General features: G+C 54.1%; 6 protein-coding genes across 6 annotated transcripts; 2 read left to right on the top strand and 4 right to left on the bottom strand.

The window, feature by feature from the left end:
* The first annotated feature begins 984 nt into the window (after positions 1-984).
* BDP55DRAFT_679275 (ClpP/crotonase-like domain-containing protein) lies at positions 985-2,238 on the top strand. The gene has a single exon (XM_060576039.1). The coding sequence runs from the start codon at positions 1,280-1,282 to the stop codon at positions 2,195-2,197; it is 918 nt and encodes a 305-aa protein (XP_060424289.1). The 5' UTR covers positions 985-1,279; the 3' UTR covers positions 2,198-2,238.
* Positions 2,239-2,303: 65 nt separating this feature from the next.
* Positions 2,304-4,432, bottom strand: BDP55DRAFT_337570 (general substrate transporter). The gene is made up of 3 exons (XM_060566892.1): positions 3,710-4,432; positions 3,165-3,652; positions 2,304-3,079 (listed from the first exon to the last, which is right to left on the bottom strand). The coding sequence occupies exons 1-3, from the start codon at positions 4,104-4,106 to the stop codon at positions 2,411-2,413; spliced, it is 1,554 nt and encodes a 517-aa protein (XP_060424288.1). The 5' UTR covers positions 4,107-4,432; the 3' UTR covers positions 2,304-2,410.
* A 2,193-nt stretch (positions 4,433-6,625) lies between these two features.
* On the bottom strand, positions 6,626-8,890 carry BDP55DRAFT_697555 (fungal-specific transcription factor domain-containing protein; the record flags this gene model as incomplete). Its single annotated transcript, XM_060577696.1, has 1 exon — positions 6,626-8,890. The coding sequence occupies one exon, from the start codon at positions 8,888-8,890 to the stop codon at positions 6,626-6,628; it is 2,265 nt and encodes a 754-aa protein (XP_060424287.1).
* A 1,803-nt stretch (positions 8,891-10,693) lies between these two features.
* On the bottom strand, positions 10,694-13,018 carry BDP55DRAFT_562691 (transketolase; the record flags this gene model as incomplete). Its single annotated transcript, XM_060570177.1, has 3 exons — positions 10,694-11,431; positions 11,507-11,668; positions 11,720-13,018. 3 exons carry the CDS (start codon positions 13,016-13,018, stop codon positions 10,694-10,696), a joined length of 2,199 nt encoding a protein of 732 aa, XP_060424286.1.
* Positions 13,019-15,038: 2,020 nt separating this feature from the next.
* BDP55DRAFT_697553 (short chain dehydrogenase) lies at positions 15,039-16,059 on the top strand (the record flags this gene model as incomplete). Its single annotated transcript, XM_060577695.1, has 3 exons — positions 15,039-15,617; positions 15,692-15,805; positions 15,859-16,059. The coding sequence occupies 3 exons, from the start codon at positions 15,039-15,041 to the stop codon at positions 16,057-16,059; spliced, it is 894 nt and encodes a 297-aa protein (XP_060424285.1).
* A 768-nt stretch (positions 16,060-16,827) lies between these two features.
* BDP55DRAFT_733157 (uncharacterized protein) lies at positions 16,828-17,415 on the bottom strand (the record flags this gene model as incomplete). Its single annotated transcript, XM_060580044.1, has 1 exon — positions 16,828-17,415. The coding sequence occupies one exon, from the start codon at positions 17,413-17,415 to the stop codon at positions 16,828-16,830; it is 588 nt and encodes a 195-aa protein (XP_060424284.1).
* Between the last annotated feature and the right edge of the window lie 271 nt (positions 17,416-17,686).

Raw genomic sequence — 17,686 nt, 5'->3', positions numbered from 1 at the left:
TGCCTCAACTGCACATCCCTTCCCGGGATGGTGACTCTGGAGAACAGCTGTGGTCATCAAGTTCCGACACGATCATCGAGGCGTCTTCGTCTCTTAGGAGTGACATCACAGCGTAGGGTGTCTTATGGATGGACCAGCTGTCGAACTGTTTGGCTTCTGGTATCTCTTTTATTTGAAAAGGATATAAAGCTATGAATTCAATGCTCAGTATAAGAAGGGCGTGCATGGTAAGTGTCCGCTTACTGAACTAAACGGCTGGTATCAAATGTCCACAAATGAATTCTCAACATGGAATACGTCTAGTAAAGGTCTTCTGCCGAAATTCTATGACCTCCTATGTGTACTTTAAACATTTCAAAAACTTGATTTTTGGCTCTGAAATCCTTGTACAATATCGGAGTTCAGGTTAAGAACCAATATTGAAGTTTGGATTACCCTGTAGAGGAAGCAGGAGGCCACCTCGATCGCGGTCGTGTGCTTGTAGAAGGCCAACCTGTCCAAAGACAAAGAAGTCTTACCAATCGAAAGCGACGCATTCATGGTAATACACTATTCATCTTAGAACACGATTGGAAGGTTACGGCGAGACTCGATGAATACTCACCAGCTACAAGGAAGGTACTCTCTTAGTCCTACCCGAAGGTGTTATGAAGCGTTGGTGACAAGACCTTCGTAGGGAAGCCAATCTGTTTGAGACCTCATAAATCGGAGACAGCCAGTTTAGCCCCAAAGCCAAGATTTCTTGCCGTCGAACTGATGCCGTGCGCATGCTTAACTTATCAATAGGTTCCAAACTCGACTCGGGCGTGGGAGGTGGATATGGTGTTCCTAGTGTCTCCATTTCCCCAACATTTCCACAGACTAAACCCAGGTCTCACCTCACCACCCCACACCGAGCTCGGTGTACCCCGCACGGAAACCAGTACCGATTACTCAAGCGAGCCGAGGCAAGTGGTCGTAACACATCATGTTTACCCCGGATGTCCCCCAACCTCGCTACTCTAGGTGGTGCATTCCTCATCGGCTCCTTTAATACGACTCGCCATATCCAACTCTCAAAGACTCCATTGACACAATCGGTACTTAACCACACTTATCACGCGTGACATACAACGAATACAACTCAGCATACTTCAAAACCTGTCCTCTTAACCTTGAACCCGCCGAAACAATCTGACTTTCCTCTGGACATCGACTCCGCCTCCGCCTCAACCAATTTCATCCACGAGCTTTACGAAGTCCCTTGTACGGGTAACACTACACGTCTTTCACCTTCACAATGTCCTACACGCCCAACTTCGCCAGCCCTCCTCCCGACATCGGCCCAGACGCCGCCGTCTCCTTCCCCCGCCAGCACATCATGTTAATTACCCTCAACCGGCCCCGCCACCTGAACTCAATCTACTCGGAACTCCATTACAACCTCGCCCGCCTCTACGAGTGGTACGACGCCGAGACCTCCCTCCGCTGTGCCGTTCTGACGGGCACCGGTCGCGCCTTCTGCGCCGGTGCGGACCTGAAAGAGTGGAACATCCGTAACACCACGGGTCAATCCAACAACCCAACTTCCGTCAGCGCGGACCCAGCCCCACAGGCTCCGGTGGTGACGGCAGACCACCCCGAAGCCAAGCCAGGTGAAAAGTGGCCTTCCACCGCCGGCTTCGGCGGACTGTCGAATCGCGGTGGGAAGAAGCCCGTGATTGCTGCCGTCAATGGTATATGCCTCGGCGGCGGTATGGAAATGATCATCAACGCGGACCTGGTGTACGCGTCCACCAAGGCCAAGTTTGGACTTCCAGAGGTGACTATCGGTGTTATCGCCATTGCTGGCGCTCTCCCTCGTTTGATCAAGTCGGTGGGCCGCCAGCGCGCCACGGAAATGGCGCTGATTGGGAGAACAGACTACACTGCCGAAGAAATGGTGTCATGGGGCCTCGTGAACAAGGTTGTGCAGCCCGACGATTTGATGGAGACCGCGCTGAGTGCCGCGGAGGCCATTGCGAGAAACTCACCAGACTCGATCATTGTCTCAAGAGAGGGGCTGAAGACTGGTTGGGAGCCGATGGGCCCGGTAGAGGCTACGGGTTACATTGATCAGACGATTTATCGCAAGATGGAGGCAGGAGAAAATATGACTGAAGGCGTCAAGAGCTTTGTCGAAAAGAGAAAGCCGGTGTACAAGGATAGCAAGCTTTGAGGACGGAAGCGTAGCTTGATAATTTGAGAAAAATTGTATTATTCCACTCTTTCTGTCTGCACAATGAGACACCTCCTTTTCTGCTGTACGGCACGCAGACCGTTGGATATCATGAACCACCTCCTAAACAAATTGCAAACCCCTTCTCAATCCTGTAGGCAGAAGCCTAATCGTTTATTACATGTCACCCCTCTCTCGACTGTGACTTCCACCTTAGTGAGTGAATTCCTCCTTGTTCTCCACGCGAAGAACATCTCCAGAGCCGGATTCGGAGTCCTTCTCGTTGAGAACGTGGGACCCTTCGCCAGGAGTACCCATGCTCGCCTTCCAGTACAGCTGCACCTTGCCGCCCGTGAAAAGCTTGTCGATCTGCTCCAAGCTGAGGTTTTGCGTCTCGGGATAGAAGAAGTAGATGAGAGGGATGAAGAAGGCGTTGAAGATGCAGAAGTAGACATAGGTTTTCCATCCAATACTCTTGATGCTGACTGGCGTGATCTCGACGACGAGGAAGGTGAAGATCCAGTTTGAGGCGGTCGCGAGGGCAGCGGCGCGGGTACGGATGGCGAGGGGCGCGTATTCGGCGGGCAGAAGCCAGGGGATGGCGAGCAGGCCGACAGCGAAGAAGAAGTTGAAGAGGAAGAGCATGACGATGGCGACGATTCCGGCGGGGACGCTGCCGTTGGAGACGGTGCCTGCGAGGATGGCCATGCAGGCGCATTGGCCGGCGGCGGCGAACAGCATGAGCTTTCTACGGCCGAGACGGTCGATGATCCAGATCGGGATGAGCGAGGAGAAGAAGTAGGCGACGCCGTTGAACCCTGCGAGCAGGAGAGAGAGGTTGTGTGACATGCCGACAGACTCCTGGAAGATGACTGGGGCGTACTGGGACAGGTTAGCATCATGGTTTAGATGGAAGTGGTTGTCAAATCTGCCCAAACTTTAGGGGCGAGCAGCGGAGAAAGCTTACGTATGTGATCAGGTTGATACCACTCAGTTGTTGCATGAACTGGCCACCGATACCCAGCAAAGTTCGGTAGAGGAACTTCTGGTCGCCGTTCTTGAACATCATCTTGAAGCTGCTAGTGTTGGCAGCCTCCCGTTCCTCTCTAATGGCAGCTTGAATCTCGGCCAGGTTTCGCTCCAGCTTGGGCTCGTTCTCGGTGATAGACGTGGCGTCTTTCTCCACGGCCCAGAGGATGTGCTTGGCCTCGTCGTGGCGATCGTGGGCAATGAGCCATCTGGGAGACTCGGGCAACACCATGATTCCGAGGAAGGTAACTAGGGCGAACAGAATCTGCAGGGCGAGAGGGAAGCGGAATTGAGCGTCGTTGGAGACGTAGCTCATGCCATAGTCAACCCAGTATGCGGACATGACGCCAAAGATATTGATGGCCAATTCAATGGCGAGACCCTTGCCACGATTATCCGCCTTCATGAGTTCCGAATGCCACACAGCTGTCTGGTATTAGCCTCATCTTTGAACTTGAAAAAAGTTGTGAAAGAGTGACTCACGAATAGTACTAGTGTTCATGCCATTACCAAGCCCAGCAACGATACGTCCCACAATCATCTGCGGGATCCCAAAAGCAGATGCCTGCAGCGCGGCACCGATACTCAGAACAATGCACCCCAGCATGATGCACTTGCGGCGTCCGAGCCTCTCGCCAACGAGCAGGCAGAAGATTGCACCAAAGAAACACCCAATCTCGTAAATGGCCACGACAGTGCCCTGCAACGAAGAACTGCCGCCACCGCCGTTGGTCGTGTCGATTTCGGGGAACGTCCGGGTGAAGGCGTAGCCGGTGAGCAGACCGGACATGACGCCCTGGTCATATCCGAATAGGAGGAAGCCGGAGCCGGCCGTGGCCGTGATGGCCCAGTTGAGAGGCCTTCCGACGAGGATGGTCATGATGAACGGGGTATGATTGGTGACGATAAGGGAAAGGGAAGGTCGGCGTGGCAGAAGGAATGGAAATGCTCTCACGCGATTGGGGGTTGATCGCGAGATGAGACTAAAAGGAAAAGAAGAGTTGAGATGACTCGAGGCCGGAGAGGTGGACAGAGAGCGGACCCCTTTTGTTTTTCACGATGGATGGGGAACGTGGTTCTATATGTACAGATCCAGGCATGCCATGCAGAGCAAAGGAAAAGAGTCTTTGGTGTTGAAGGAGAAAAAGGGTACACTGCAGCCGCTAGCTCCAAAATCCTCTTGGTCGGTACCGGGACTGTTCTTCTTCGTCTAGATATCGCTGGCCCGCGTTCGGAACAACGTCATTTGATTGCTGCAAAACCTTGTAGAAGCCCAAGTGTGTCAAGTCGGCTGCATCTCTTCCCACCGTGGAGATGGGAGAGGAAGAGTCTTTGCGTCTCTCTCTGTCCCCCCCACACAGAGAACCGCAGTGCGGGGACCCCAGCGCGGAGGTTGATTAAGCCAAACCGAAAACAACATGCGGACGGGGTGAATAAGACCAGGAGGGTTGTACTTTGAATACCGTCCCTGGCCTGATTACAGTTTCTGCGGGCAGTTGGACGCGCATAGTTGGGTGAGAATGGCTGTCTAAATGACTCGCGACGAGGGGGATCTGTACCATTGTACAGTGTTGCCGTTGTCCTATTGCTCCAAGCTCGCGAGTTTCCGGGATGCGGGCGTGGAAGAGTTTTTCGCACTCACAGCCTCCCTTTTCCCAACGATATCAGAGACTAGGAAGTATATGGTTACAGACAACGTTGTATGCATTTCCTATATGCAGGCGGAACCGTCTTTCTCGCCCAGCCCCCGTACAGGCTTGCTTTACGCAATTACGGAGTACTTGGGAGAGAAAAGCCAAGGTCCCGGCTGCGAATCCGGGGGGGCTATTGCCGGAGGGGTTAGAGTCTTAAGACGGACTAAACGGACAGGGACAAGGGTCAAAATCGCCGAGTTTGGGCCATTGCGTAAAGATGCGTGGAGCTGCCCTCTGCAAGAAAATCAAGGAAGTTGAAAGCGCCTTTTCTTTTTTGTTTTTTTTTCACTGTGGCCGGTGGGATTTCACCCGTTCATTCCTCCTCTGATTCTTCGGTGCTCCGGCTCCCTCCGAGGCGTAAAGCGAACAGCCAACGGCCGACCAAATTTGGTTGAAGAAGACTTCCTTCGCCTGTCTTTTTCAGCCGGTGTCGACGCCCTCTCATTAATGATTGTACAATTTCCAGGAAAGGCCATTCGTAGCGCCCGTTCAGAATAAAGCAGGCAAGTTGCCGCTCAGCCGCTAAACCAAGCTTGCGGCTCGACCTGCCACACCCTCATGGCCCCCAAGCCTCATCCATAAACCCTGACGGACTATTCTCCGATCTTGTTGCCAATGCAAATCTGTCCAAGTAGAAACGAGTGTTCCCCTTCCTCGTCTAAGCAAGATCCCTGTGACTTGATGACTGGACAGATTCACTTGACGCGGGATGATGAACGCTGCAGTGGCAGCACCAACTAACTCACTCGATGCAATGGCAGTCAACGTGGTGGTCTTCAACTGCCGGGACGCGTGAAACCACATCTGATCAGCCACATCTCAAGGTACTTCATCTCGAGTGCGGCACGGGTTGCCGCCCGATCGCATCACTGTCGAGTGAGGTACATCTCAGCCATCTTATGGGTAGCGTAACTGTAAGACCCGCGCTTATTTCATCACTCGAACCATCCCTAGCAGGAGCCGGGGAAATGAGGTCATCCTCGTACTTTTCTTCTCACCCCAGCCAGTCCCTGGTCACTCCTCCGCAATCCCGCATGAACGCCGCACCATGGGGGCTTCCGCCTGCCGTCAGTAAGCCGCTACGGAGTAGTACTTGGTCTCCGTAGTATTAGTAGTGTTACTCGCGGGCAGCTTCCTGGGGATGGAAGAGGGGGGAGGGGGGAGGGAAAGTGTGGAGATGGCGACCCACGCCTTTGACCTTGGAAAACCGTCCTGTCCCGACATCTGGACCCGCCAATCTCGTCCCATGGGACAGCTTTCCTCGGACCAGATTGGATCCCAACGTCAGACTGTTAAACGGCGGGGATGGTGGGAAGGATGAGAGGAGGAGGGGCGGCGCTTGTTCTTTGATGCTAATCTCGGATTCCAGCAGTTCGGAGACCGCGTGCTGCGAACCACTGTGACGGGTTCCTTGACTGAGTCGCGTTTTTGAAGTACCAAGGTAGTAGTAACAGTAGTGCCACGCGCGGAGTATTCTTCATAGACTGGATGCTGATCCGATACTAGAGCCGACACTGAATATCGACGCGTTACGTGGAGGTCTCGTTGCGCCAATGCCTTCCCGAGCGGCTAGAGCTGCTCTCACGAGATTTAGTGTCAGAGCACTTCATTCCATCTTTAAGATCATAAAAAGTCAAACAGAGAGAAAAAAGAGAAAACATAACGTAAAAAGAAAAAAGTCTTTGTCTCGTTCGTCTCCGGGATACTAACCGTCTCCCAAGTCACCCCAAAACTCCTTCAGGTCATCTGCCCTCCACTTGGTGCCCCATCCGCTCTCTGTCTCGATCTTTTCTAGTAACTGTAGTATCGCGCGATGCTCCGCAGGATGGCTCATGCAACGTCCCGCAATCCAAAGGGGCTGGACGCTGTTGGTCCACGCCCCGTGATGGTGATTGGTCATTGAAATTCCGCAAATCTGCCTGGCGTGCCAGAGTGCTGACCGAGGCCTCGGTGATAGTCGTAGCGAGGCCGGTCTGTTTTGTAGCATTAAGAGTGACGCCGTGTGGTATAGTTGGTTCCCCGAGATGGCGGCGGGGTTGCTGTACAAGATCTTTGGGAAGGGTTCCGCGTCCGAGGAGGGTATCGACATAATGTGTTGCATCTGGGATGGCCGGCGGCTGTGCCAGTCCTCCACGTATCTCCAAAGCTTCATCCATCGTACTCGATATCTCATGTCATTTCTTGGCCCGTCAAAGAAGAGTCCGCCTGGGTTGGCCTTGGCTAGTGGAGCAAGTAGGTCGAGAACCTGGGCACAGAGGTAGACTGCGTAATTGGCCCACATGTCGTGGCCGGGGTTGGTGAGGAATAAGCCAACATCTGTTTCGAGGTTGACTGGCGATGCCCAATGGTTGACGGGTATCAAGGTCTTGACCGAGGATATGAGGCCACCGCAGACATCCATTCGGACGAAACACCAAAAGAGCGCCTGCTCGACACCGCCAACGAAGCCGTTCATCCCAACGGCCTCCATCAAACTGGCGCAGCCGTCGAGATGTCTGCGCCAAGCTTTAGGCGAGCAGCTGGCCATTTCTAGAACGCAAAGTACGACGCATGAGGCTATAACGGCTGTTGTTCGTGTCGGGAGTTGGGGTAGTAGTAGGTGTGTCGCCTCTTGGTAGAGAGCCAGGCTCTGGTCTGTAGGCCGACTCCTGTCTTTTAGCTCCATTTGTCGCGCCGAAAGAGCTAGCATAGAGTATCTCAAGTGATCGTGTGACCGAGCCATTGTCGGAAGGGAATGTTGAAAGTGGCGCTGATTATCGAATTTGTCCAGCCAGGGCGATATTTCGTCCACCCAGTTCTTCCATAGCGCGCATTCCTCCTCCAGGGGAAGCTGAGGAGGCTCATGATCGGAAGATATCTCGCCGACTGTCTCAGCCACCTCGTTGGACGAAGACGGCCCGGAGCTGGCGTCGACGGATCTCCGTCTGGAGTTCTGGCCAGAGGCCGGCGAAGCAGGTCTTGTAGGGCCATTTGAGCGAACCTCTTGGATGAGGTGGTTTCGCAACGTAGAATGGAGCTCATGATATGCCGAGCCCGGTAAGAAGATGCCATCTTCGTAGGAGCCTTCAGGTGTGAACATCTGGTCCATAAAGTCGAATGGTGTATCCAACAGAGGGTCGAGGGATAGAGTTGTAACGGGCAGACCACTGACGGTGGACACAGGATGTTCATGCGGTCCTTGGCCTGCGCCTCCCTGGCTTAGGTAGATGAGGTTTGCAACAGCGCTGTCAGTAATGACCTGTGATGCTGAAGAGGGTGAAGCCTGGAAGTCCATGCGGTCGCCTGTTGGTGGGTGTCCCTTGTCGCTCGACGCATCCTCCCGCCGCGTCGATGGTGTCAGTAGAGAACCATAGCCCGAGATGGGAATGTGGTCCGTCGGTGCAGAACTCGGTCCAGATGAAGATAGTGTCCTCTTTGCTGTGCTTGATCCTGCGATAGATGCAGTGTTAACACCGGCCGTCGAGGTCGTGTAGGAAACGGGACTGTCAAAGTTCTTTGCGTCGTCGTCTTCGTGGTGCGGGCCGTGAGTTCCGCTCTCGATGGGCGAAATGTCCGGTTCAAGTTCCCGATCTGAATCGTAATCGTGAAAGCCGGGCGGCAGATGATAATCGCGAATTACCTCGCTAGTAACGTCGAGTATCTCAAAGTGACGACGAGATGGCGGGCGCCGAGCCTTCTTCATCGACGGGTGATCCTGTAATATCGTCTGGGCGTTCTCGGCCCGGAATGTCACCTTGATACCCCATTCGCAAACCTCCTTCCGCCTCGAGCACCCGCCGCAGGCCGGACGGCCCTCGTCGCACTTGCGCTTCTTGCGGCGACAGTTGAGACAACCCGTTCGGGTCCGGGTCCTTTTCTTCTTTGCCGGCGGAGGTCCATCGCCCGCGGCCGGGTCGATCGGGGGACGTGGGGCCCTGCCATCGTCGACGACGGGAGACGGCTGGCGTTGCGTCTCATCGTCGGCGGCCATGATGGAGTCGAGCTCATCGGCTCGAGCTGTGGGCGTGGTCTAGACCGTCTGGACTCGGGCATCCGAATTCGCAATCCGTAAGCGCAGCGGCGGCAACTCTCCGGTGTGGTGGAACTTGACACAATCCGCTGCAGAACGGGTGTTGCCGGGGGTATGTCCCCCTCCACAATTGGAACGAAAGAAAAAAGGGAAAGGGTTAGAGGAAAAAAGGTTATGTGAGATGTTCGTGGAGCAAAAAGCGCTTCGACATGCGTTTCCGCGGAGGATCGGGAGCGGGCGCGACTGAGAGTAGGTCGAGATGGGATGTGTATAAGGCAAGGAGAGGCAAAGTATTATGGGCCACGTCGGCGAACCCTCAAGCCCCAATGGTCAGGAGTCAGGAGTCAGGACTCAGGATAGCCGTTGAAGGTACGGAGTAGCGTGAAGGGTAAGAGAGAAAAGGGTATCTTACGGGATGCGTTAGCTCACCGGTTCCCAAGACGTGTGGTATCAAACAGAGTTTACTATTCACATCTGCCGAGAGCCAGACATCCATTGTACCCCCGCGCTTGGCAACATTCAATCCACGAACTCCAGGTTGACTTATTGATGCCCAATGGCAGCCTCTTCACAGCAATGTGATGACGACTGACTCTCTGCTTTCTCTGCTGTTGAAAATGAAGGCTCGTGAGGGCGGCTGCGTATCCGGCAGTGGCTGAGGGAGCTATGGCACCCAGACAATGACAATGCCACGGGGAGGCAGACGAAAAAAGAGGCACACATGAGGGAGAGATTCTGCGGGGAGAAAGTCTGGGGGAAGCTGTAAGCGGTGTCGGACGGACTGCTAGACTGGCGTCTCCTGTCTTGCCGTCTGCCGCACTTTGAAGAGCTAAGAACATTGGCCCGGGGATGGCATGGGGGATCCTTGTTGACTCCGACTTGGGACAAACTCTGCACAGTTCTCGCAGCCCCAAAAGCTCCAACAGCCCTCGTCACGAGTGGCGCTCCTCTTCTTGGGAGCTCCCCGCCACGCCCGTCAACCCCGCCGTTCTTTCTTAGTCTTACTCCGTACCGTCTGGCTACCTAGCTGTGGGAGCGAAGGATGAGTTCGTCTTTGAGGCTTTGTGTTGTGGTAATTGTTGGAGTAGTACTCCACATACCCCCCACACCCCATCAGCCAGAGGAACCGAGAGCAACCCTCAAGCTTTTCTCACCCTCGTTCCAGATCCTCCCGTTACGGAGTAGACTTGAGTAAGATCTTGTTAATCGTCGTCTCCGGTCTCGCTTTAGTCAGGCTCACAGACAATTGTCATTTGCGGTTTTGAGGAAGAAATGAGAGATGAGAGCTGAGGTGCATGTCTGTAAACTCACACGTTACGGTCTAATTCTCATTTAATCTCACCTGAGAAGCAGAAAAAAGAAACACAACCTCAAAGTGCGATCTTCACCAGTTCGACCCGTCGAAATGAGCCCAATCAAACCTCACCCACCGCGAGCCATCTATGCGACAGCAGTTCACTCCATGACTCGGGATGCAACCAGCTGATGGCCTGCTACAGCATCCCCGTCGTTGATATTTCCAAAAACGAACAGATTCGTGACTCTTTTTGCACTCAATCATTATCGAGAATCAAGGGTGATCCGTGTTCTATGCAATTCCATTGCCTGCCGAGTTCCCCCCCGTAGCCCTGAACGCCGCTAGTGTCCCCGTTTCCGTTACCGAATCCGCCCTCTTCAAACTTTTCCGTCAAAAGAAAAACAACAAAAACCACCTCATCTGAAAAGGGGGTAGGTATTCAAAGATGATTCATGACTGATGGCGTCTTAGTGGTGGTGAACAGGGTTCAGATCGCGGAACTCGCCCCTGAGGCTGTCGACCCCGTTGGCTCTAACCTCCTCGACAAGCTTGGCGACCTCGGGTGCGATGACAGCCTCGTCAAAGCCAAAGTACTTGTACGCGTCCGGCCCGGGAAGCGAGTGTCCGAACGTGCTCATCGAGTAGCCGGCGTCGGCGTAGCGCTCCCACCCGTTGACGGCGTAGGCCTCGATGACGACGCGCGGCGCCTTGGAGCGGTACTGCAGCACCTCGCGCTTATACTCAATAGGCTGCTGGTCAAAGACGCGCTGGCACGGGAAGCTGACGATGCGGGCCTTGATGTTGTGCTTCTCCGCGAGCAGCTTGGCCGTCTTGACGGCAAAGACCATTTCCGCTCCGACGCCGATGAGCGTGACGTCGGCGTCCTGGACCTCCTGGAAGACGTAGGCGCCCTTCTGCACGCCGTCGCGCGAGGTGAATTGGGGGTATTGCTCGAGGTTCTGGCGGGAGAGGGAGATGATTGTGGGGGCGTTCTTGGACTCCATGGCCAGGATGAAGGCGCCGGCCGTCTCTTCGCTGTCGCAGGGTCGGATGTAGAGGAGGTTCGGCATCGCGCGGTAGAGGGCGGGCAAGGCGATGGGCTGGTGGGTGGGGCCGTCTTCGCCGGTTCCGATCGAGTCGTGGGTCGCGATGTGAATCTGTTGGAGGCGCTGGAGGGCACCCATACGCACACCAGGGGCGGCGTACTAATGAGATATGTCAGTATATTCCTCAAAGTTGGATGGACAGTTTTCGCGAGAAGCGATGGGAAGAGAGCTTACGATGTAGAACATGAAGAAACTTGAGGTGACGGGGAGGATGGTGCCCTTGTTGAAGGCAGCCAGGCCGTTGGAGATGGAGGCCATGGCGTGCTCGCGGATACCATAGTGGATGTAACGGCCAGAGTAGTCGCCGTTGATGCCGCAAGAAGTTCTCAAGTCGGGCTGAGAGGTGTCAGTGTCGACTCTAGAGAAGCGCCATCATCTTCTACTTACGTTTTGGAAGTCAACCTTGCCCTTCCAGATCATGTTCACTGAAGGAGACAAGTCCGCAGTGCCGACCATCAAGTTGTTAAGACCAGCGGCAATGGGGTTGCAGACCAGACCAGCCGACTTTCTTGAAGGAGTAGGCGTCGTAGGGAGATCCTCCTTGGCGGGGATGAACTTGCGCCAGTCGTCGACCCATTCCCCAGAAACGCGCTTCTTGAATTCGGCAGCGAGCTCCGGGTGCTCACGAGAATATCCCTCAACAAGCTGGTTCCACTCGGTCTCGATCTTCTCGCCGCGGGACACAGCCTGGCGGAAGTAGTCGTAGACCTGGTCCGACACAACAAAGTGCTTCTCGGGGTCCATGCCGAAGGTCTTCTTGATGTTGGCAACATCGGCGGCACCAAACGCGGCACCGTGGGCCTTGGCATCACCAGCAACGGCGCTGCCAACTCCAATGACAGTGTGGATGTTGATGAAAGTAGGCTTGTCCTTGCTGTTGCGAGCCTGGTCCATGGCGCGGACGATAGCCTCAAGGTCCCAGTTGCCGTCCTCAATCTCAATGACGTTCCAGCCACAGGCGCGCATCTTTGTGTTGACATCCTCAGTGTTGCAGAGGTCGACGCTGCCGTCGCAGGTGATTTGGTTGTTGTCGTACATGACGACGAGGTTATTCAGCTTCCAGTGACCGGCAAGCTGGATCGCCTCCATGGCGACACCCTCTTGCAGGCAGGCGTCTCCAATCATGCACCATGTCATGTTGTTGACGACAGGGAAGTTGGGGCGGTTGTAAGTAGCGGCGAGGTGCTTGGTAGCAACAGCCAGGCCAACGGCATTGGCGATGCCCTGGCCCAAGGGACCAGTCGTCACCTCGATACCCTCATGCTCAATCTCGGGGTGGCCGGGGCAGATGGAGTCGGTGCGAGCGGAGTGGTAAGACTTGAGTTGTTCCATTGTCATGTTCTTATAGCCGGTCAAGTGCAAGAAGCTGTACTGGAAAAGACAGGTGTGGCCGTTTGACAGGACGAAACGGTCTCTGTTGAAGTAGTTTGGGTTCTTGGGCGAGTACTTCATGGCGTACTTCCAGAGAGATGTGCCGATGGCTGCCATGCCCATGGCACCGCCCGGGTGACCGCCCTTGAACTGCTCACACAAGTCGGCAATGAGACAGCGGAATGTGCGGAGAACAAAGTCGACCTCCTTCTTCTCGCTCTCGGTGAGCTGGAACTGGCTGTTGGGGCCATTGAGAGACTTGGCGGCCACGATGCTCTGAGCCACGGGCTCGGAGGGAACTGCACTGGGGGCCATTTTGATGTATCGGCGGGTTATTAAGGGATGAGGGTATCTCGGTTTCGGTGTTATGAGGGGTAGTAGCACTGGGTCGTCGGGTTTCTTGTTCGACTGTGCTCGATGTAGTGAACGAAGGGCAATACGTGACGCAATGGTAAGGAGTATGCAAAGAACACTTGGTATCAACGAAGTTCTCTTGCTTGGGAATGAGAGGAAAGTAAGGCAAGAGATGATGGAGTAGCAAAAGTCAGAGACGGAGGGCAACTCATTGCGGCCATTTCGACAGATATAATCGTGGGCAACGGTGCAACTTGAGACCCCTCTGAGTGGTTGAGATGACCATTTTGGGATGGAGAGTGGGAGGGCCAGCAATGCGAAGCAGTGCAGTATCGGGAAAGCAGCGCTTAGGTTTTCCCTTTTCGGGTGGAATTGGACTCGGCAGAAGAACAGCTCCAGCGTCACTTGACGAAGTTGAGGTTTAGTCTGATGAAGTGTGTACTAGACTCTATGTACGGAGTATTACGTGCTCGTTGTGGTTCTTTGGTTAGTAGAAGCGCAATGAGATGCTCCGACGATGGGAAGCTTCCGGAAAAGTTGAGATTGAAACAGACAGTGAGCAATTCCCAATTAGACGTGTCTGTTCCATTTGCTATTACGAGTAAGAAAAGATGGGCAAAATGAACAACCGAAAAACGAAAAGAGCGAAGGGAAGAATGCCGAAGACGGGACTCGGGGCGTAGGAGTGGCCATGCCGCGGTGGCTCTGACGGCAAATGATTGGACGATGCGGTTAAAGTGCGGGTCTTTGAGCTGCCCCGCCATGGCCCGTCCACGACAGTTCCGGAGATTCGAAGCGCCGCGACACTACGTACCTGGCACGTGCCCGGGTAGGTACAAGGGTCTCTTACATAATCGGCTCTGACCACTCACCGTCTCAATCTCCTTCCCCGCCAAAATACCCGCGGATTCGTACCCCTTTCCCCGTCCTCCTCCAGGGCCTCCAGTTTCTCTGGGTTGACGATCCTCGATAGTCTCAAAGTCTGCTAGTATGTATGTGTGGCTCAGTCGTGCCAACAGCTGTCCAAAATTCCACTTAACATGTGGAAGAAGATACAGATAGTTCTTACAATTATTTCGCTAACACAATGCACACTCTACCTGCTCCCCATACCGTCCCTTGGAATTGCTATTTGCCGTTCCATCGCTTCGGCCTTCTTGAACTCTCCCACCTGCGGCCCAAATCGCCTCCTTATCGAAACATTGGGCTCCGGTGGGCCCGATACATCTTGCAAATCTCTTTGGAACTATTCTCGAGGCTTCACATACAACCATAGCCGCCGAAACCTTATCCATGACTCCATCACGATTCACCTCTACCGCAAGCCCCTCAGTCCATTCGAGACCCTGAAATCAAGAGCCATGCCGCAAAGCCAAACTTTCCCATCGTGCCATCCTACTTTTGTTTCCTTTTTCCCTCTACCCCTCCACTCGGACGCTTGCCGACCTCTGCTCCTCCCCCCATGTTCACCCCGCCATCTGCCAATCTGGCGTCCACGTCCCGCCAAGAAGCGCTTCCACTTGCCCTGCCAGCACCCTACCTGTTCCGCCCCTCCAAGTTTGTCACCGCGCGGACTCAATGCCGAACGCCGTCTCAAAGACTTCTCAAGACATAACCACAGTTATCACACAGCACCCAGCCTGGGGCCCCGGCGCAACGGGACCTCCCATGGTCGAGGCTCGGCCGGCATCTCGCAGCTTCACACACTTCACACAACTCCAAGCGACGCCCGTTCCTGTCCTCTCCCGTTCGCCCCGTCCTCCCCGGTTGTCCAGTATCCCTCAAATAACCAACCCGTGACCACAATGTTTCCCGTGTTTCGAGTCTCCTACCACCAGTTCTCTCTGCTCGTACTCACCTTCACTCCATTCAACTTTCAACCTCACACCTGAGTTGTAGTCTTGCCTTCATAGCAACACGCCTATTGTAATACTCTTTCTTCGTCCTCGGTTCACCAAAGATACCCAATCCTCCATTCACAATGTCTCCCGCAGCAGTAAGCGACATGGAACTCCCCACAGAGCCCGTTCACCCCCTTCCCGAAGCAAAGGACCCTCTCGCCTCCTCCGTCGCAACACCTCAACTCTTCTCCCTCGCCAACAAGACCATCGTCATCACCGGCGGCGGCCGCGGCCTGGGCATCACCTTTGCCCTCGCCATTCTCGAAGCCGGAGGCAACGCCGCCTGTCTCGACATCCTCCCGGAGCCCTCACCCATCGAGTGGGCGCACCTCACCAAGCTCGCCACCTCTAAGAACCTTTCCATCACCTACCACAAGTGCGACATCACCGACGAGGAGGCCACGGAAAAGGTCTTTGAGGAGATTGCAGACGCCGCCGACAGCCGCGGTTCTCCCTTCTGGGGCGCCGTCGCCTGCGCTGGCATCCAGCAGAAGATTCCCGCTCTCGAGTACCCCGTCGCCGACTTTGAGCGGATACAAAAGGTGAACGTCGTTGGTGTCTTTGTAACGGCTAAGCATGCCGCCCGTGTGTTGGTGAAGCGCAAGAGCAAGGGTAGCATCTTACTCATCTCGAGCATGTCAGGAGAAATTGCCAACAGAGTGAGTCTTTATCTCCACCTCGACCTTCAAGGTTTGAACATAATTGGGAAAACTGGACTAACAACCCTCGGCAGGGATTGACATGCAGTGCCTACAACACCAGCAAGGCCGCTGTCCAGCAGATGTGCAGGTCTGTCGCCCAGGAATGGGGTCAATATGGTATCCGCGTGAACACTTTGTCGCCTGGTGTAAGTCCCACTCAGCCCCCCATCACCACCGTCCATCACTGACCCATTGACAGTACATCCGAACCGCAATGACCGATCAACTCCTGCAAGCCGAACCTGAAGTCGAAACCACTTGGATGAGAGGAGCTCTCCTCCAACGCCTGGGTACACCCGAGGACTTCAAGGCCCCGGCCGTCTTCCTCCTGTCTGAAGGCAGCTCTTTCATGACCGGCGCAGACCTCCGTGTTGACGGTGGACACTGCGCCTCTGCTTAATCATTTTCTTACCTTGTGGAAAGCATCGATAGTCATGTCTCGGATAAAACGGCGTTGGTCTCACGATATCAGATGGGGTTACGACACTGTCACACTGGAAGCCCTCATTGCAGCTCGCGAAGAATATTCACGCAGCTGAGAGGCAACGCATACTTAGAAGTGTAGAATCAGTACGAATAGAGCGAGCATTAATAGCGACATCATCACTTTACCCGACTTGAAGTCACGGATGTACCAGGCACAAGCTTGATACAAAATTTGTGATGTAAACATGTTATTGCTAATTCACCAAATTAAGGCACTTTTTGAGGATGCACTGAGCTTTTATTGGGTATCAGATGAATACAACCTATGTGTTGCTAATTTAACGCCATGAACGCCCAAGGTAGTTGATAGCAGTCCCTCTCCAGAGGTTTGTGGTTGTTGTTTGTGTTTACTACGATCTCTTTGTCAATCAAGCTCCTTCGGACAAGCATCCTTCCTCGCGCCTTGCTTTTGACTATGATAGCTTAAAGAGATAACCACCCATTCTCGCTCAAGTGCATTTCTCCTCATAGCCTTGGATCTCCGATGTCGTCTTCGGCCTAATTGAGACATGTTGTATATAGGCCTTGTACGTTGAGTGGTGGTGGTGGTGGTGGAGACCCCTGCTGCCCTATTCCATGGAGTGGTGTATCGTTGAGGAAAGACCAAAGACTCCCTGCTCTATCGTACACCGAACTTCCTTGATCTTGATAACTCCCCAGTGACTTGTCAAGTACCGTACTTCTACTGCTTCGGTTGCTTCCTGCAAGTGAGTTTGCCCCCTTCGTTGACCCAAAACGTATCTTTGGGCTCCTTGGAAGCATTAATATCCGTTCCCAACCAGATCTTAGCCTTAACCATCTCATTGTTGTCCTTCTTGCACTCGCAGGTCAAGTACGGACCAGCAGGATACCCATCCTTGGCGAAGAGCGCGGCGTTGACGTTACACATGCTGCAGTGATCTCGAATCTTTTTCTCGTTGAGATTATTCCACCCGAGGGTGCCTTTGACGGGATCGAATATCACGCACTCGTCGACGTTGACGTACGTCGGCTCACCATAGTTGCCGTCTTTGTCTGTGCAGCACGTCTCGAAGAAGAAGTCGCCATTGTAGGGGCCGAATTTTCCCTTGTAGGTGCGGGCTTGGATGCAGCGGCCGCCGAGGAAGTCAACACGCTTCTTGTTGCGATTGGGGAATGTGGCGAGGCGCTTGAGGCAGAGTTCTGGGTTGCCCGAGGGGGGAATAGAGATGTTGGCTGGGGGGCCGCCCTTTGCTGTGACCAGGTTGGTCATGGTGGCGATGGTGAGAATGAGGAGAGATGAGAGCTGCATGGTGATGGTGGTTTGGGTTGTTTGAGTTGTGTGGGTGGTGTTTATAAGGTGAGGTGAGGTGATGTTCTTGATGGGGGTGGTGCGAGGATGAGTAGAGTAGTTTAAGAATCTGATTACCAGTCGAAGAGTTGATGGTGTGTTATGAGATTCTGCAAAGTCTTGGATGAGAGGATGGATTGATTTGGGAATCTGAGGACAGGAGAAGGAGAAAGGCTGTGTTTATATATCTTTCCCGGGGGTACTATGTCACCAACAAGGTTATCGGAGATAG

Source organism: Colletotrichum godetiae (genome assembly GCF_030913485.1).
Source record: "Colletotrichum godetiae strain CBS 193.32 chromosome Unknown BDP55scaffold_59, whole genome shotgun sequence".
Taxonomy (NCBI): domain Eukaryota; kingdom Fungi; phylum Ascomycota; class Sordariomycetes; order Glomerellales; family Glomerellaceae; genus Colletotrichum; species Colletotrichum godetiae.
This window is presented reverse-complemented; position numbering and strand designations above follow the sequence as displayed.

Coding starts and splice junctions, on each gene's coding strand:
- BDP55DRAFT_679275 (XM_060576039.1), top strand. CDS start 1,280: ATGTCCTACACGCCCAACTTCGCCAGCCCTCCTCCCGACATCGGCCCA.
- BDP55DRAFT_337570 (XM_060566892.1), bottom strand. CDS start 4,106: ATGACCATCCTCGTCGGAAGGCCTCTCAACTGGGCCATCACGGCCACG. Junction 3,653..3,709: donor CATGAACACTAGTACTATTC/GTGAGTCACTCT, acceptor AATACCAGACAG/CTGTGTGGCATTCGGAACTC. Junction 3,080..3,164: donor GTATCAACCTGATCACATAC/GTAAGCTTTCTC, acceptor AACCTGTCCCAG/TACGCCCCAGTCATCTTCCA.